This window comes from Chenopodium album, chromosome 7, assembly GCF_948465745.1.
Source record: "Chenopodium album chromosome 7, dcCheAlbu1.1, whole genome shotgun sequence".
Lineage (NCBI taxonomy): Eukaryota > Viridiplantae > Streptophyta > Magnoliopsida > Caryophyllales > Amaranthaceae > Chenopodium > Chenopodium album.
Window position 1 is genome coordinate 72,118,315 of NC_137840.1, and position 17,671 is coordinate 72,135,985.

The 17,671-nt window shown below is 33.3% G+C and overlaps 2 protein-coding genes across 2 annotated transcripts; both read right to left on the reverse strand.

Annotated features, from left to right (window-relative positions):
* Positions 1-98: 98 nt before the first annotated feature.
* Positions 99-3,245, reverse strand: LOC145639443 (pentatricopeptide repeat-containing protein At1g02150-like). The gene is made up of 2 exons (XM_081690684.1): positions 2,793-3,245; positions 99-1,764 (listed from the first exon to the last, which is right to left on the reverse strand). The coding sequence occupies exons 1-2, from the start codon at positions 3,162-3,164 to the stop codon at positions 526-528; spliced, it is 1,611 nt and encodes a 536-aa protein (XP_081546810.1). The 5' UTR covers positions 3,165-3,245; the 3' UTR covers positions 99-525.
* Positions 3,246-4,049: 804 nt separating this feature from the next.
* LOC145638402 (dol-P-Man:Man(7)GlcNAc(2)-PP-Dol alpha-1,6-mannosyltransferase-like) lies at positions 4,050-12,501 on the reverse strand. Its single transcript, XM_081689371.1, has 20 exons — positions 12,323-12,501; positions 12,153-12,238; positions 12,002-12,043; positions 11,854-11,899; positions 11,359-11,445; positions 11,016-11,071; positions 10,327-10,444; positions 9,870-9,928; positions 8,929-9,000; positions 8,152-8,215; positions 7,835-7,938; positions 7,598-7,669; positions 7,238-7,324; positions 7,080-7,147; positions 6,710-6,778; positions 6,538-6,620; positions 5,225-5,321; positions 4,657-4,722; positions 4,468-4,561; positions 4,050-4,371 (listed from the first exon to the last, which is right to left on the reverse strand). Exons 1-20 carry the CDS (start codon positions 12,357-12,359, stop codon positions 4,294-4,296), a joined length of 1,485 nt encoding a protein of 494 aa, XP_081545497.1. The 5' UTR covers positions 12,360-12,501; the 3' UTR covers positions 4,050-4,293.
* Positions 12,502-17,671: the final 5,170 nt, after the last annotated feature.

Below are 17,671 nucleotides of genomic sequence, written 5' to 3' on the forward strand. Positions count from 1 at the left end.
TCAATTGACATTTGATAAACGTGCCGTTTTGTGATAATTCAACGCATAACTTTGTATAATTTCCGATACTCCAACATGATAATCCAAGGCCAAAATCATTGATACAAGAATTACTTTTACTAAATTTCAAAATTGTGAAGGATACACATTTAACTAATCCTTAATTTTGGAAGTCTGAAGTATCAGTATATTTCAAGGTTCTGCAATGAAAGAGCTCATATACATGACTAGTAAACTACATAATCCATCAACCATACTTTGTAGCCCACCTCAATTTAGAAAACTACGCAACCTAATTACTCACAATCCAGTCATTTGGAATTTTTGATACATATTCAAACAACATTCCCCCGAGAAAATGGAGGTCGTGAGAGGTAAACTGATAGCCTATGTCATCTCATCATGGTAGAAGCTGCAATAATCGTGTTACTCTGACCTCCCTGTGCTTAGAAAACTAGCTCTCACACCAATGCACCTCATGCACTGTTCATCTCTATACGGAGTAACTGAATTTCATATTAGTAATTACTCCGCAACTGAGAACAGCATTTCAGGTTCTTCGCTCTCCATCTCTTCAGCATCTTTATTAAAGACAAACTGCCCTTCGTCCATGCCAATATCAATGTCACTGAGTCCAACTAAAAGTGACCTATACGATTCATCTTGTAAACAACCAAGTTGCTTCAATAATTCAATGAAGTCCTCTTTGCTGGTATGGTCAGCTTCTTGTTCACATAGCTCTATAAATGCAAACACATTAGGAGGTTTAGGCCTCCAATTTGATGGACTGTCAACTAACACCGCTTCCCGGAAGCAAGATAATGCTTCAGAGATCCTTCCCTCTTTGATATGACCTTCACCAAGAATCTCCCACGAGCCTGAATTTGGCTTCCCTCCATCTTCAACCATGTGGTCAAAGAAACTCTTGACTTTCTCAAAAGGTTCTTCCCGAACATACCATCCCATGAGAAGATTCGCAACTTTAGGGTCATATGAAGCCTTCACTGAAAGCCATTCTTCGTAAATTTTCTCAGCTCCCTCAATATCAGCCAACCTTATAAGTGAAGAGATCACAGAATGATAACCCCAATTTGGGACATTTGAAAAAGTTGATTTATATGTGTTCCAAACACGGTAAACCTCTTCTTTGTTTCCCAAACTACCATAGAGACTTATAAGATAATGGTAAGGCATCCTGTCTCGTCCAGTGATTCTTGTTTCAAGGTCTTTAAGGCATTGTTCTGCTTTTTCAAGCATTTCCAACTTGATATAAACAGCAGCTACTGTGCTGTAAGTAGTCCAATTAGGAACAATTGTTGGTTCCAACTTCATTTCTTCAAAAACTTGTTCCATCCCTTCAGCAGAACCATACGAGCCTCTTGCAGACACCCAAATATTGTAAGAGTACAGATCTAGCGGTATGCCTCTCTGCTTCATTTCAGAAACCAGTTTCTCGACTTGGTCATATTCGTTGATTTTCATGTAAAAAGTCATCATCACATTAAAGGGAAGAGGGTGATTAAGGTAACCTTTATCTCTCATTCGCCCCATCAAGGATTCTGCTTTGTTCCTTACTTTCGCACCCGCATAGGCATTGAGGAGAGCTCCAAAAATTCGGTTGTCTTTGAGTGTCTCAGGTACCCTTGCAAAATATTCTTCGGCACTTGCAACTCCACGAACTTTGGCTATTAGGTCTAGTTGGATAGCTGTATCGCTGCTGGTTATTTTGTACCTCTCTATTCTGTTACTCATCCATTCGTAAACCTGGACGTGTCAAAAATTTATTAAGCTACAATTAGCCCAACAAAGGTTCAAAAGCACAGAAACCAAAAAGAATTATACAATGAACATTTGAATAAACCCTTTTACAAATTTCCAATAAATACATGCTGAAGAGCATGAAAGGACCAACTACCAAGTAATCGAAAATTGAACAGCTACATGGCAAGCGAGAATTGACCAACATATAGGTATCTCGGGCCATATAGAAGGAAGTTAATTTGATTGATTCTGGAGCTAGACATACAGCTTTTCACATCTAAAGTAGTGCACATGAAAAGAGCTTGCTCTAGGAGTAAGAAGAATCAATCAAATACCCCTTCCACTTAGACAAGCCTTATATTATATAACTTCCACATTAACACATAACTTTCGATATACCTTATATTCCTCACCCCTCCTCCTGTCCTCCGAGAAGAGGAAACTGTCCAAAAGTAATACTTCCGCGATTTCTATGCTTTTTTTACGAGCATATATAAGAAATGCTCAGATGAAATGACACTAAAGCAGCATCACCAGACCAATTGCCAATATCAAAGGGTACAAAAGTCACATTATTGTAGTTTTATTGCTCAATAAAATCCTTATACTTGTGTTTCAACTTTCAAGGACAAGTCCAGGACTTTAAAATTAATTAAACAATTAACCTAAGCAGCATATCCCTAATCTAATAAATTCAAAGTTCTGAACCATAAACAAAAGGCAGTGATGTAGACGAGATTCGACCACACGTACCAAGTCTTTAGTTCTTTACCAACTAAGCTAGTTACCATCCACGCAAATGAGGATAAGTTTATACAACTGTTACATTACTCAATCTTAGCAAATTTCTCTTAACAACATGCCCACAATGTATTAATTCAACAACCTCAAAAAATGTTATTTCTGTATCAAAATTTACCCCAACAATCCAAAAATTCAAATACAACTATAAGCAAACAAAATTCACCACATAAAATAATTTAAATAAACCCCAAATCAAAACCAAAAAAATAAATAAATAAAAAAATTACCTCAAGAGCAAGCTGAAATCTCTTAAACTTCCTGAGCTCTCTAACAATTCTACAAAGCTCCCATTTAGTTAACCTCTTACCTTCATTCTCAATCTGATTCAACACAGAAGCAACCCCAAATTCTGGGTTATCCATCAAAGCAATCTTCCTATAAATATTGTTCCATTTTGGCATTGGTCTCTTTTCATAGTCCAAAGTATCATGACTATAAACTTGAGGAACAGAGCATTTTACAGAAAATTTATTAAGGGGTTTAACACTTGGAAAAGAGATGAAGGAGCGAGACCCTGATGGGAAAGAGAGAGAATATGAAGAGAAATTTGAGGAGAGAGAATGGGGTGTTGAAGGTGAGAGTGTTGATTGAAGAATCATCTTTTGGGGTTTTAGGGTTTTTGATTTTGATTTTGATTTTGAGAGGAAATGAAGGAAAGTTGTGTTTTTGGTTTGGTAATGGTGAGAGCTGAGTATATTGAATAAGGGGAGAAGATAGAGTGCACGTCATCACTGCTTCAACTTGGGTGTACGTGGTTTTGGGCTCTTCTATGACCTGGAGACTTCAAAACTATAGAAATAGAACCCCTTAGGGTATATACCAAAATTGATAGTTCACCCGGTTCAGATTAATCGTAACAGTGTTGAAATTTGATGGGATAAGATCAGATTAAACCATAACGGAATACTTTATAACGAACTTGATTCGAACAATTAATTCAAACCATAAAAAATAAAGTGAATAAAGCATAACGCAAAAGCACAGGTCGTGGGAGATAAATTGAGCTTATACGAAGTAAAATAGTAATTGAATTTGAAGCTAATGGAATTTCTCCCAAGTTTTATTTCCTTAAAAAAAAAAAACGGCTAATTGATAAAACTTTTGAAAATATTTTAATATAAAGCGGAGTCAGAGGACTGATTTTATTGTTTACAATGAAAATAGAGCATATATTAATTACGAAGAGAGGTACAATTCCACCAAGTAATATAAAGTAGAGTTTGTAAAAGTTTGTGAAACAATTTAATGTATTTTCCTAATCCTAATAATGAAGTGTTGCAACTATAAAAAATGAACGAAAAAGAAAAGTGATGTAATTATTTTGAAATGGAGTATTGATTTTGGTTTGCAAATACTCCGTATGATTTTAAGATGAAGATTATAACTTACCACTTTATGAGTATTAGTAGTAATAATGAAATTTCAAGAAGGTATTGAAACTTTGGGTAAAGGAATTTGTGGACATCGAATATGGAGTATAAAAATTTGCTTTATGAAATCAATTTTATATCGGGTATTTGACACATCTACAAACTTTGTTGTTTGTTCTATATAAAAAAATGGCCGAAAACAAAAGGAAAAATTAACATTGTCTACATTACTAGAGTCATATGACAGGGAGAAACCAGAAACAGCTCTACAACTCGAAACTTCACAAGCAGCACTGGGTAAAATGCTTAAGAAAGAGTCGGAGCTGATGGATCGATTCCTGGAATGAATTCATTAAAACTAACATCCTGGGAAATTTCGGCCCAAAATCTCCATGTTGCTCATAGATCCGTGAGCATACACCTTCGGTTCTTTTGCCTGCAACATATACATAAAAGAGTCGTACATCATTTTAAATAGCCTTCAAAGTACATTGTTTCTAGGTTGAATCTTGCATCATTGACAGTTTCCTACCAGTACAACAGGTGGAACACTCTTTCGAAGGTTAACCTTGGAAAATCCATGCACTGCGAACAAGCACTGATATCCATCAATATGGGAGCGCTCACTGGCATAAAAAATAAAATATTGTATTAGAAACATCACTAGAATTGAATAAATTGTTTATATTGAAGTGGCATATCCAGAGAATCAGTTACTCACTTCAGAAGGTAGGTGAAATTTCTATGATAATAATCTTGAGAAGCTAAATTCTCCTCTTTGGAGTACCTGCATCAAAAGGCACAGAGGAGAAGTTAAAATCCTGTACAAACAGGATGTCAACATTACATACTTCCGCAACGATTCTTAGCACCCCCCTCTCCCCTCCACACAAAATAACTATAAGAAAAAGGTGTTGGGAGTCTTGGGACGTTGGATTATGAGGGGGTGTCAACGAAGCTCACACCAACAGCAGTCCAGCCAAGAACAATATCAATCAAGAGATCACAAAACATATTACACTTTCTAATCAAGGCTACAGTTCTTAGGAAAATAAGGGCTACCAAGAAGAAAATCGTTGAGGGCGTCAATTATCATGAGATTAGAAGCATGGGGCGTGCATGGCTAGCAGAAATTTCCAAGCCATAATTGATTGTCCTTGTATTTAAGAAGGAATAAGGTGAAACTCAACTTCCAAATGACAAACAAACACCCTCCCCTAATAAGGTACGAATTATATGCCTTTCCTAATAGAAAAGTATAAATGAATGAGAGGCTCAGCAAAGCGTACCTCCACGGATGACCGCTTTCACAGAAGCGGGTAATTCCATTCATGGCTGAATAAGTGTCTATGTGAACAGAAATTTCACCAGTGCGGTTCAGATGACCTGCCAACACAACCGAAAGTTTCAACATGAAAGTCAGCTCCAGAAGCAATAGGAGTTGATTCATTGAGTATAGCTGAGCATGTTTGATAGCTACCATCGGACAGAATTCGGCACAAAAGATATTGGCCACTCTCTCCTAGAGTCCTAGGGAAAAACTACTTACAGAACATCCCCTTCCTACCAAAAGAAACAAAGATACCTGTTCCAATACCCAGGGATATCAACTAATTCCCCGCCTAGTAACCACAAATTATAACCCTGCAGTTTGATTTTTCCAAAACAATTTGCTCTTATGGTCAGCAAATTGTACTTGATTGACTACAAAGAATCAAAATGGTGTAGAAACTGTAGATGAAATCAGAAGAGGTTAAACGGGTAATGAATTAACAACTTCGAACCTAAATCCTGCTACAGGCAGCCTATAATGGACACTCTTCATCATGGGCAACTGGCCATGGCAATATATTTGGCAATTGGCCATGGCAATATATGTCATGCAAAATGTAAATTCTTTTGCTCAAGCCAACAAAAAGTTCTACACAAAAGTGGTAATTACACAAATTACAGCATGTGAAGTTCATGAAACTTTCACGGACATATAAAACTTATAGCCATTATAGGTCAGCAAAATAAAAACAGCATGAATTTTGATTAAGGCAGAGGAAAATCAGTTAAAAACCTGGAAAAAAAAAAGGGTATGGAAAAAATAGTTTACACTTGGTTCAGTCCAGAACAGAGATAAATGAGGAGCAGCCTGATGGGGTCTCTTAATGATGGTTATGATGAACTTTTATTTTATAATTTGTAGTGGTTGAGAGGCCATGCAAACAAAGATTATGTTCCTTCATCTCTCTCCTACCCTCACACCCACCTCCCCCTTCTTTAACCAATATTCTCCTCTCTCCTCCAACTGTAAACAGCTGAATATAAGCAATGAGATCTGAAAGTAAAGAGCGCAACATGACACCATGAACACTAGATAACTGTGTTAAAACAATAGCAATCAAGACAGGAAAAGTAAGCCAGACATGACAAAGAATAGCTTTTGTTGTTAAAACGAAAACAGTAAGATTGGCATAACGAAAGAGTAAATCTCCTCTTTGTGTAAATTATGTGATTAAATGTTCCTCTTACACAAGTTCATCCACAGAAGGGAAGGGGGGGGGTGGGGGGGGGGGGGGGGGGGGGGGGGCAGAGTGAGAGAGAGAGCACAAACCCTTTTCATGAAGCTTCCTTAGAGCATAGCCACTGGGATAATTATGGTATGATGCCATGAAAAATAATATTGTGCACCCTAAACTACAGAGTGGATGATAAAAAAACAGAATGAGCAAAAGTGTTTCAGCTATAACTTTCTAATAACTTGCTAATTCTATCATAGAATTTACCTGATTAAGAATAGGCCAAGCATTCCAATATAAATCAACCTCCAAAAGCTCTTTTTCCTATTATTGTATCTGTAACACAAAAAAATGATAAATTAAAAATTTTTATAAAAAAAAAAAACAAAAAAACAAATATACAAAGGGACAATATACCATTATACCTAATACCTTAGAGACTTCATTTAGAATAAATTACATGCAAAAACCAAATTACAGCCTAAATAAGTAGTAAAGACAGCACACTTTTAAGTAATAAGACAGGCAATCATGTATTCCATAACAAAGTCAACTGCGGATTTATTAATCTGCTAGACACGTCAAAATTTACTCAATGAAATTTATGTAACAAAAGAGATGGAACCGAAAGACATACATTCTGCTTGCTGATATTGCAGCAGTCATGTTAAAAACTGGAATAGAACTAATGACAAATCGTAATTCCTGCAACATTTCAAATTCACTGTACTCAGATCCCGTAGATAGCTATAAAGCCTATAATTAAGCATATGAATACATACAAGAGAAGCATACCTTGTGAGGTAATTTGGAATACAGGATCACAAAGGACAAAACTGGGAGCAGATAGGGTAAAATCCTCCTATCAAGTAACAGACCAAGCTGTAAAAGGACATCTCAAATAAAATTACAATAGTGTAAGGGATCTAGAATCAAAAGAGCTTTAGTTGAACAGAAAAGCTAGCAGATACCCAATTACAAGGTATACATGCAATTATGCAAAAGGGCTATACAAAAAAGTAAAAAACTAACAATCAAAGGGACTTCTCATTGCCCATGAAATTTTCAAAACCTAGTAATGATATCATCATGCAAATCGAAACATCATGAAAATATGAAATTGTATGGATTTATATTTTTCATATTCAGACTCACCAGAACGAGTGGATATGCCGCAAGCAGTGACCTGGGAAGTGCTGAAGTGAAATACCAGTGAATTGAAGAGACCTAAGGCGATAGTATTAAGGACAAACTATGGAAACAAGGATTTAACTAGTGTATATAGATGGTCCTTAAGCTATATGGATCAGTGACACCCAGCCTACCACAACACAGCCAAAACAGAGAACAAAGAAGAGGGTGGGGGGAGGTAATTCACTGCTAGAAGGATACACCCCATTCAGAGCTCCGATTTAACACAGAGTTGAACCAGAAAACTTCAAATTCTGGCCAAACAACCCGTCTCCACATTATTGAATCAACTAGAACGGTAAGACCTGCAAATATTGTGCACAAAATCAAAAGGTTAGCAACTGGTAGATAATCATCAAACACCCTGTAGGTACATTACTCTTTACGTCTTTTTTTGTTCCTGGGAGGAGGTGTGTAAGGGTGACAAAAGGAGATTAATGTCAAACTTTTAGCGAGGATGGGGAGCAGGGGTAATTTGTGATACTCTATAAGATATTATCAGAGGTAAAGTTACCAACCTATGGAAAGTATAGCTGCCGTGGAACAACATTTAATTGCTTTCCACAATGAGACTGATCTGCTCTGCCATTGTAGAAAATTTTGGTCAGTAAAACAATGAGTGAAACAATTTGTAACTTGTAAATTCTAATTTGCAAACCACCATAGGTAAAAGTAAATTCAGTTTAATGTTCTGAAACTTTCAATTGCTAAAGCATCACAGCTGTTAAGGCTAAGAATGCAAGCCACTTAATGTTCCACTAAAATTGTGCAATTGTCCTTGTAATTGCTAAGATCTGACAATTAAATAATTATCTGCCAATAAATTTAGGGCCAGAAATGCAGTCGATATAATTCAAAATATGCAGCGACGCGATGGTTCATTAGAAAAAAAAATCCTCTTGTCAATTGATCACCATTTCACTTCTGATTTAGAATACACATAACTTCTTTTTCTTACAAGAAAGCATCATAAATGCTATTGTACTGAAAAGACAAAGATTGTAATCTCTTAAAATTTATCCTTACCGTTACAAACTTACAATGGCAAAGAGCTTATTTCAATTAGATATATGATGGCAAGTTAACTGTAAGTTCAATTGGAAATAATTACTGACATGCAAAACTGATGATGCACAAACATACATGCCAAAATCAAAAACAGATAATTGAAATAGTACTTGATCTTCAACAAGAAAGCATATACGATGGATATGTGAAATAAATTAAAGATAAATAATAATCACAAAAGGAGAATAAATGTATTTAGAGTTCTTTAGGGTTTGTCAAAAACATACCAACAAAAGCTGAAGACCGATGGGGCAGGCTAACAATAACACATCACATCTGAAAATCAATGTTGCAATAACCTGACATAGAGAGAGCAGAATGCATTATTAACCCAAACAAAGAAACCAGGGACCTGTACGGGCCCAACAGTTTCCAGCATGGCTTCCACTGTACACAACTACACAAGATCTAGGGGAATTCCAGATCTACGCAGCCTTACCTCTAAACAGCGTGAAATAGTAGAGAGACAATTTCTTAAACAAGTTCCTAAAATTGGGTAGTCAACTAGTCATAGGATAGAGGGAGTAAAAGGATGGATTCATGGAGCCTATACTACAAATCTGAGTAAAAGGAAAACTAACGTTACACAGTTAAAAAATGAGAGCATCCATGACCCATAGAATATATTGTGAAATGTTATACCATTAGCTAAAAGTAAAGGATTATATGCTCATGTATTATCCAAGGAAAGAGAAAAAAATAGTGAATCAAACAGGTAGAGAAACAGAGGCACACCTAGAACATTAATAATCAACTGTTCTACAAAGGTGCCAGGAAAAAAATTTGATGCCTAATTCAGTTATGGGTGGGACCCCAACCTAAACATTCTCCATTTCTTTCAAAATTAAAAGACGACAGTCCTTGCAGTATCTTTTGCTCCTCCATCCTGAAAGAAAAACTTATATACTCCAGAAAAAATCTTGCGCTAGAGAATTTCTTCGTTGGGTCAACCTTAAATCATCATATGCTAAGACTGAAAAAATAATGGATATAAGAGGTTTTCCAAGCATTTGTGTTTCAAGGATCCTGTTAAAATAAAATATTGTGCAGCCTCAAGCCCTCAAGGACCATTACTGAAAATTGAACTTTTTCAGGCTTAATATCACCGGACATTGACCATAGATGATTTATATCTCGGGATTGAATGTACACGGCAGGAAAAACGCACCAGAAATTGTAATGCTGTATAACAGCTCCCCTTTAACCAGTAACCATACGCCATATTGACTGCAGTACAAGTGACATATCAGTTCAGGAAGTGAAGCATTCAGCTAGTAACTTGACTAGTAAGCAGATGAAGAAAACTTAGGCATCCATATCTCAAGCATATTCTGGATTTGAATTTCAAAGGAAGAAATTAAAGAAAAGAAACAAGCTCCTTGTCCCATGCAAGGAATCATGGGAAGTAAAAATGACCTCAAGGTCCTTAAATGTATGGTAATAGGATTTTAATCAAATCACCATCACCCAATGCAGTTGACTACTAATCATGAACTAGTTCTTTCTAATTTCCAGTCCAAGACGACCAAAATTAAATGAAGAATCATAAATGATAATGTTCACCTCCATTAGAAAGAAAAATGATGAGGAGAAAATTAGACATGAATGAAATATGAGGTACTCACCCAAACCCAATGCCAGTATGTTTGGAAGAGGACGTGTGCTGTAAAATAGCAAGTGAAACTGAAGAGCTGTTAATAGTACAAAGAAAGCTTCTACTTGGAGACCAAACTTGTGTCGGATCTGTAATAACAAAGCAAAGCTCAGAGTAGGTAATTGGTAGAATTCAGTTTGAAGATACAAAACCAAAGCAGAGATTTATAAAATCTCAGCTAGTAACGATGGTCTAAAGCATAAGTGCATAACACATGGGATATTATGTGCACCTTATTTATTTTAGCATTCAAATTTCAGTTGATATGTTGGCCTCTCGTCTAATATACAATGATTTGACTAATAGATCTTTCTGCCCATTTGGAAACTTAAAAAGGCCTAAATCGGTAGCAACTAGCAAGCAATATGTAATCAAAAATTCAAAATAGACAATTCATTTTATAGAGAGATTTTATAAAGATCCTGTAGGAAAAGGACACTGTTTAATCAAAAATCTCAAGAAATATTTAATATATTACATGAAGGCACCCACCACTTTCTAATTTTATCATCACTTGGTTATTAGATCCATGTGATTGACAAACACATCACAACTTAGATTTAGTAGATGCAAAGGTAAACAAAGATCAAAAGACAAAATGCACAAGTAAAATCAAATTAAGTTTATATAAATATGTAACAGTAAGAAGAAACTACATACCTGAAGCCGGAAAAGGCGTAAGGTGGAAAGTATGATGCAGCCTAACACCAAACGAACTAGACAGAAAAGAAAGAATCACAAAATCCAAGTCATGGACAAGACTATATAGGACTAGTGAAAGACAGATATAATAAAATATCAAGAATTACATAAGTTATTCAAAGACAAGCACAACCAGATCCAGCCATCCAGCAATACATAGGTAGTTAAATAATTAGTGTGTCGTGTAAACTAGACTGAAGAAATGACAAAGTTTTTAAAACTGAAAAATAGCATTCATAGTAATGGACGAAAGAAAGAGAAGACGGACTTCAGCTATGTATTAAAGATCAAAGAATCTCACCTACAAAGAGACTATAGATCTTAGGCAAGTGCAGAAAATTGATGACTGATACAAAAGGAGATGCCAAAATTGATACAACCCAAGCACCTACCAACAGAAAAAAAATAAAGATAACAATGTTAAGAGAAAATTTTCTTGAAACAGAACCTATGAGTAATCAAACTTTGAGACTTGAATAAACGACGAGTTATTAGTTTATTACTTGAATAAATTCCTCTCTTTAAAACATCTTATGGGGGATTCTCAACCCCGCCCCCAATCTAGATAAAGAAACAATCTTTAGCAGGAGCACTTCAATATTGGAAAAAATTACAGCTTATGATAGATACTTTTCCCCGATCATTTTGCAATATCAAGAATAATGTGATTTCCGATCCATGAAACAATAACAATAGTTTAAAATTGCAAAAAACCCATGACTTTGGATACTAATAATACACAAATTTCACTACACAAAACAATGATCAATAGGCAATAACAAACATCAAATCTCACCAATGAAAGTCCTCGGAACGACACCGGGAAACTCCAAATGATCATACTGTTGTAAGTGAATCATTAACCATTGAAATTAATCAATTAAAAAGATAAATTAGCATAATCAATGTAACCTCAATGCACAAACATCACCAAATCAACATACCTCAGCCAAATGCTGTCGATTATATAGTATATCATGCATTGCCTATTTAATCAAACAATTACAACAAACAATTAAACCAAAAAAATGGATAAATTGGGTGAAATTAACAAAACCCACAAATTAAAATTCTGGGTTTTAAGTGTTATAATACCTGCATATTAAAGCTTTCTTCAACCTTAGTATAAGGTATGGCAAATACATAGAATGCAGCTACTGCTCCCAAAATCAAATCATACCCTTAAAAATTAATACAATTTCATGAGATTAGCATAATTAAAACCCTATTAATCTAAAAAAAATGGATTATAAGGCTAATTTTACCGTAATTATCGAGGAATTTGGCAGATTTTCGAGCCATTTGAGCAGAGGCATAAACGTACAGTGAAAAATTGAAGGAAACGGAGTGATGGAATTGTGTTGTTGTTGGGTCGAATTCTGCTGGTACTGGATCACCCTTTACAACGAACTATAACAGTGAATTTTGAACTATTTTTTATGTATAAATTTTGGATTTAATTAAATTTACGGAACTTTTGCATATAACCACCTTTTATATCTTGTTTTCTTTTGTATATAACCCTCTTTAAAAGAAAAATATTACAAAACGCCACCAACTTTAAAAGTTTTTTTTTTTTTTTAAATGATGCAAAAGGTAAGAAGAATTAGATTGGTTAATGCTATTTAGTTGATCAAAGTCAATCTATATCAATAATGATAATTTTGATGTTTATAAACCCAATTGTGTTTAGGGCTTGTTTACATTTACTTAATTTCAGTTCACTTCAGTTCATCTCCAATCAGTTCAGTTTAGTTCTCCTCAGTTTAGTAAATGTGAAGTACTTTATATACACGCTAATTTGTCGTTGTAAAATACGGAGTAGTTTGGAACAATGACAAGTAAAGTTTGATGCTTCGAAATTTACACAATGCACCATGTTATCATGTGCAGAATTATTAACTTAACAATACATTATACATGTAAACATATTACAAAAAGTTTTGGTTTTTTTTTTTTTTTAAATTATGAGTTTTTACATTTAGAGTGCTTATTTGAACCAAAAAAAAAAAAAAAAAAAAAAAAAAAAAAAAAAAACATTTGGAGTATATATTTTGCATTGTTTCTTTCTTATTTATTTGACATGGACTCATGGTTATGTAAATCTTGCATTTGTTGCTATTAGTTGGAAGCAGAGGCAAGACAATATCGACATGAAAGTGTATATATATTACGGAGTACAAAATAAACAAATATATCAATAATAAATGCGTAAATAATTTAATAAATATATATCGATTCTTGTGAGTCGTGATCACTTTCTTTTTAAGGTCGATTTCATGAAAATAAAGTTTTCTTCTTCTCATTGTTCCTTAAAATTGATTCTTATAGGATCAAGTATATCATATCTCTAATACAAGTACACTTCTAGATACTTGTGGATCATTACTCCTTGTTTAAGAAACTAACAAAATCTTTATTCTTTCTAATATATTCACGTCATCAATCATCAATATATTATACTAAAAGACAAGCGCCTCAATGTGAGGATGACAAATGTCACTCTCTCATTGGCTTGTCTTGTGTATAAAATATATCTATATAATTACTGTTTACATATTCAAGCGTAGTTATTTTTGTTCAACTTTAAACAATAAAAGCAAGTTTCTATACATGCATAAGATATTCATGATTTCCTAACATAAATATTGATTTAATTTTTAATAATAAAATATATACTTTCAAATATTACAAATAATCCATAACGTCTTTCAATCTTTATTTGTAGTCAATTTAAAGAATAATAACTAATTTGAAGCAATATGATTAAAGTGGCATAATTAAGGAAACAAATATTTCGCATTTTGAAAGGATAATATTGTTTTTTTTTATAAAAATTAAATAAAATCAATAGAATTTAGTTTGACGTCAATTATAAAATCAATACAAACATTTTTTTTAAAAAAAAAATCAGATGTACAATAAAATATTGTGCACCTATTATAAAAGCTACCCTGTAATGAATGAAAGTTATTTATGCTTTATTGATAAAAGTTACCCAAAATAGTCTATAAATTATCCTAAACTCAATGCAAGTTATCACATGAATACAAAAGTTTTTGATAAAAATACAAAATAGTGTAAAAATTATTTTTATCGTTTTTTGTACTCCTTGACAAATACTGAATGCTGAGCCGAAATGTTGTCTTGGAAAAAAAATATATAATCTTGAACATAAATTTAATTTTAATCGGCCTTTCATTTTCTATACAATGACCTTTGTTTACATAAAAAAAAATTGAACCAAAAACCAATCTAAACAAGAAGAATAAAAGTTAAATTGAATTAGACATTTGAATAGATATAAAATGTATTATAACTATTACTCGTGTTTAAAATTGTAATATTTGTATTAAGTATTAACAATGCTATTACTTATGAATTTTTTTTTAGAAAAACTAACATTTGGATTTATAAATTGTGCATTGCTCATGTACTATACTAGATATACAACTCATGTTCAATAATTTATGTTGTTTTATACATAATAATACTTTTAACTATAATTTAGACTTCCAAATCAACATTTTATAATAAAAAAATATACGTCATTTTTATTACACCTAAACTGTAACACCCCAATAATTCTCCCTTTTTCAAACCACTTACTTTAAATAAAATAGTGGAGAACCATTGACATGTTACCGCCACGTGTTAAAACGTTAAGGCTTTATCAAAGTATCGCAGCGGAAAAATCAAACTTAAGTATTTAAAATAACACAATTTAGAAAACGAATAAGTCAAAGCTTACAAATTGGAACCATATAAGGCCCTTATTTAAAACCAAACCAATATTAAAAATCCAAAACATAAACGAAATAGCAAAGCATAAATAAGTTCAACACAAGAATCGAATACTCTCAATCACACCAATCCCTTGACAATGCGTTTGTCAAATCCCTTAACTTCACATCATCAAGCTAACCTGTGCATACTGCTCCCCAATAATACAAGTGTAATAATTGGATCATCACAGGGTCATTGAAAGGCGAAGGCCATGACCAAAAGAAAACACACACAAAAGCACGCAATCAGCAAAGCTGAGTACATACAAGCTACAACGTACCAAACCTAGCATGCTCAATTAATTAAAGTAAATAAACATACAATGTGAATTCAATAATCAAGACTCCACACTTAAACAATTCAATTGACTCAACATACTACTAACCAATTCCAAACACTTGACTCATCATATTCAATTTAATAAATTTAATTTAGTTTGGAGTAAGCAATAGACCAGGTTGTCCAATCCAGGTCCCAAATGACCATTTGAAATAAAAGTTTAGCGCGATGCAAGAATGGGCGCGACTCCATTCTCACAAAGTTAGTCTAGGATCCCATCTAACTTTCATTATAAAATAAAATGTAAATACCAAAAGAGAAGAGGACATGTTGATCAAACAAGCCTCGAAAAGCCACGGGCTACCACCGTGTACCCCAACCCATAATTGTCAATACTCTAGAAGTGCACGCTTTCCAGAGTTTTATTGCTCATCCATGTTTCACTTTACGTGATTACAATTTTAATTAATAGCCAACTCAATCAAGAAGACCATACATAACAATCATACATCAATTCGTTTTTAATCTTATTTAGGACAATGGTGATCACATCACAAATTAACCTTTAATTCCATTAAACTTCCAAATTATCCAAAATTGTTGAACATAGTCAACTCACCTAGCCATTTCGGCTTAATCCACCTTTACTCAACATACTAACAAGTTATGATTGAGTAATAAATAAATAATAATAACCTTGTGGAATAATTAATAACTTCATTCCACTTAAACCATTCGATTCCAATCCTTTAATCATCCAAATGTGGTTAACAAACCAATCCAATAGAATATGTTTGTATCAAAATTCCATACAAACAATTAATCCAATCTAACTCAACATGTTTTCATCCATAATTCCATACAAACATAATCAATTCACCAAAACATATCTCATAAACATAAGCGCATGAATTAAATCAAGGTGTAACCAAACAATTTCCATCCAAGTGTTCACTAATCATAAAACTAAGTTTTTTCCTTTTGGTACCTAAACATGATACTACTTATAACGAAGTAGACATGTACGTACCTCATACAAACAATCCTTTTGAGCCACTTTTAATCACTTAAAATTCTCCTAGGGAATAATCACTTCCTAGAAAACAACCAACAATTAATATTACTATCCCAAGTAATTTCCAACAATATAATATGATGAAAAACTTATTAAAATAAATAAAACATATATTTATATGCTTAATTAACTTTAAAAATAATTAATTTTATTAATCAAACTCAAGGATAAAATTTTAAAAATAAAAAACTTCGTTAAAAATGAAAAACTGCCCGAAAATCATATTTAGAGGCAGAATTTGGCCACGAGAGGGTGGTGCTCACTACCAAAGGTAGTGAGTCTTTCTTAAAACATCGTTTCCACATGGAAAACACTACTTTTTTGTCAAAATCGGATGAGTTCAGAACCTGATCGGGATTAAAACGGGATTAATATTAACGAACCGAAATCTAAACATTAAAATACGAATTTACGTGTTCAAAATAATCTGGAAACTAATTAGTAATATAATCACCAAAATTTCAAAACATCATTACTATAAAAGCCCTAAATCAATTGTTCATAAAAACCCTAAAATCATGGTTTTCAATAAATTGAAACCCTAGGTTTATAATTCATAAAATATGAAATTTATAACATAAATATAATCTGAAATTTATAATCTTTATACCATTAAAATATAATTTAATACTAAAAATATAATCTTTATACTAAAATCAAAACCCAAAACAATTAAAATAACATTAAGCAAAATAATGAAACAAAGGAGGATGAAAATAAGACTAACCTTTTTGTGTGGGAAATTTTGGGGATGTATGGGGTATTTATAGGAGAGAGAGTGGTGTAGGGTTAGTTTTAAGATTGGGCCTCATAAAATTAATGGGCCAATTAAGAAAAGAAAGTGGGTTTGGTTTGTTTGCTGGATATAAATTAGTGAAGAAAGGTTCATAAAAAGTTCTTTGTAATAAAATCGTTCATCAAACCCAAAAATAATTTGAAACTTTTGAAATTAAATCCGAAAAAAAATACAAATAAATATTATGAATAAAATATAATTTCATTAATAATATATTTAAAAATACGGGGGATTACAATCTACCCCTCTTAAAAGAAGTTTCGTCCCGAAACTTAGCACAAAATCCCATAAATTGCAAAACTTTTGCATAAAGCCATTTCAAAAATTACAAAATTATATCCCAATTGTGTCATAATATCGACACTAATACTTTATCACCATTCCAATTTACGCACTTCACTAGATGCGTAAACAAATAAAATCGCTATGAAAAGCATGAAAACACCATAAAATAGCATAAAATAGGGTAAAAAGCGTGAAATTATACGCATTCTACCCCCCTTAAAGAACAAGAGTTACGCCCTCGTAACTCACCTCATTAAACAACTTAGGTTATCTCTTTCTCATATCATCCTCGGCCTCCCAATGGCTCATGTTTTCCTCACTTTTCGAGTATACCAAAATATCATCAATAAAAACAACTACAAACTTGTTCATGGAATACTCGATTCATCAAGT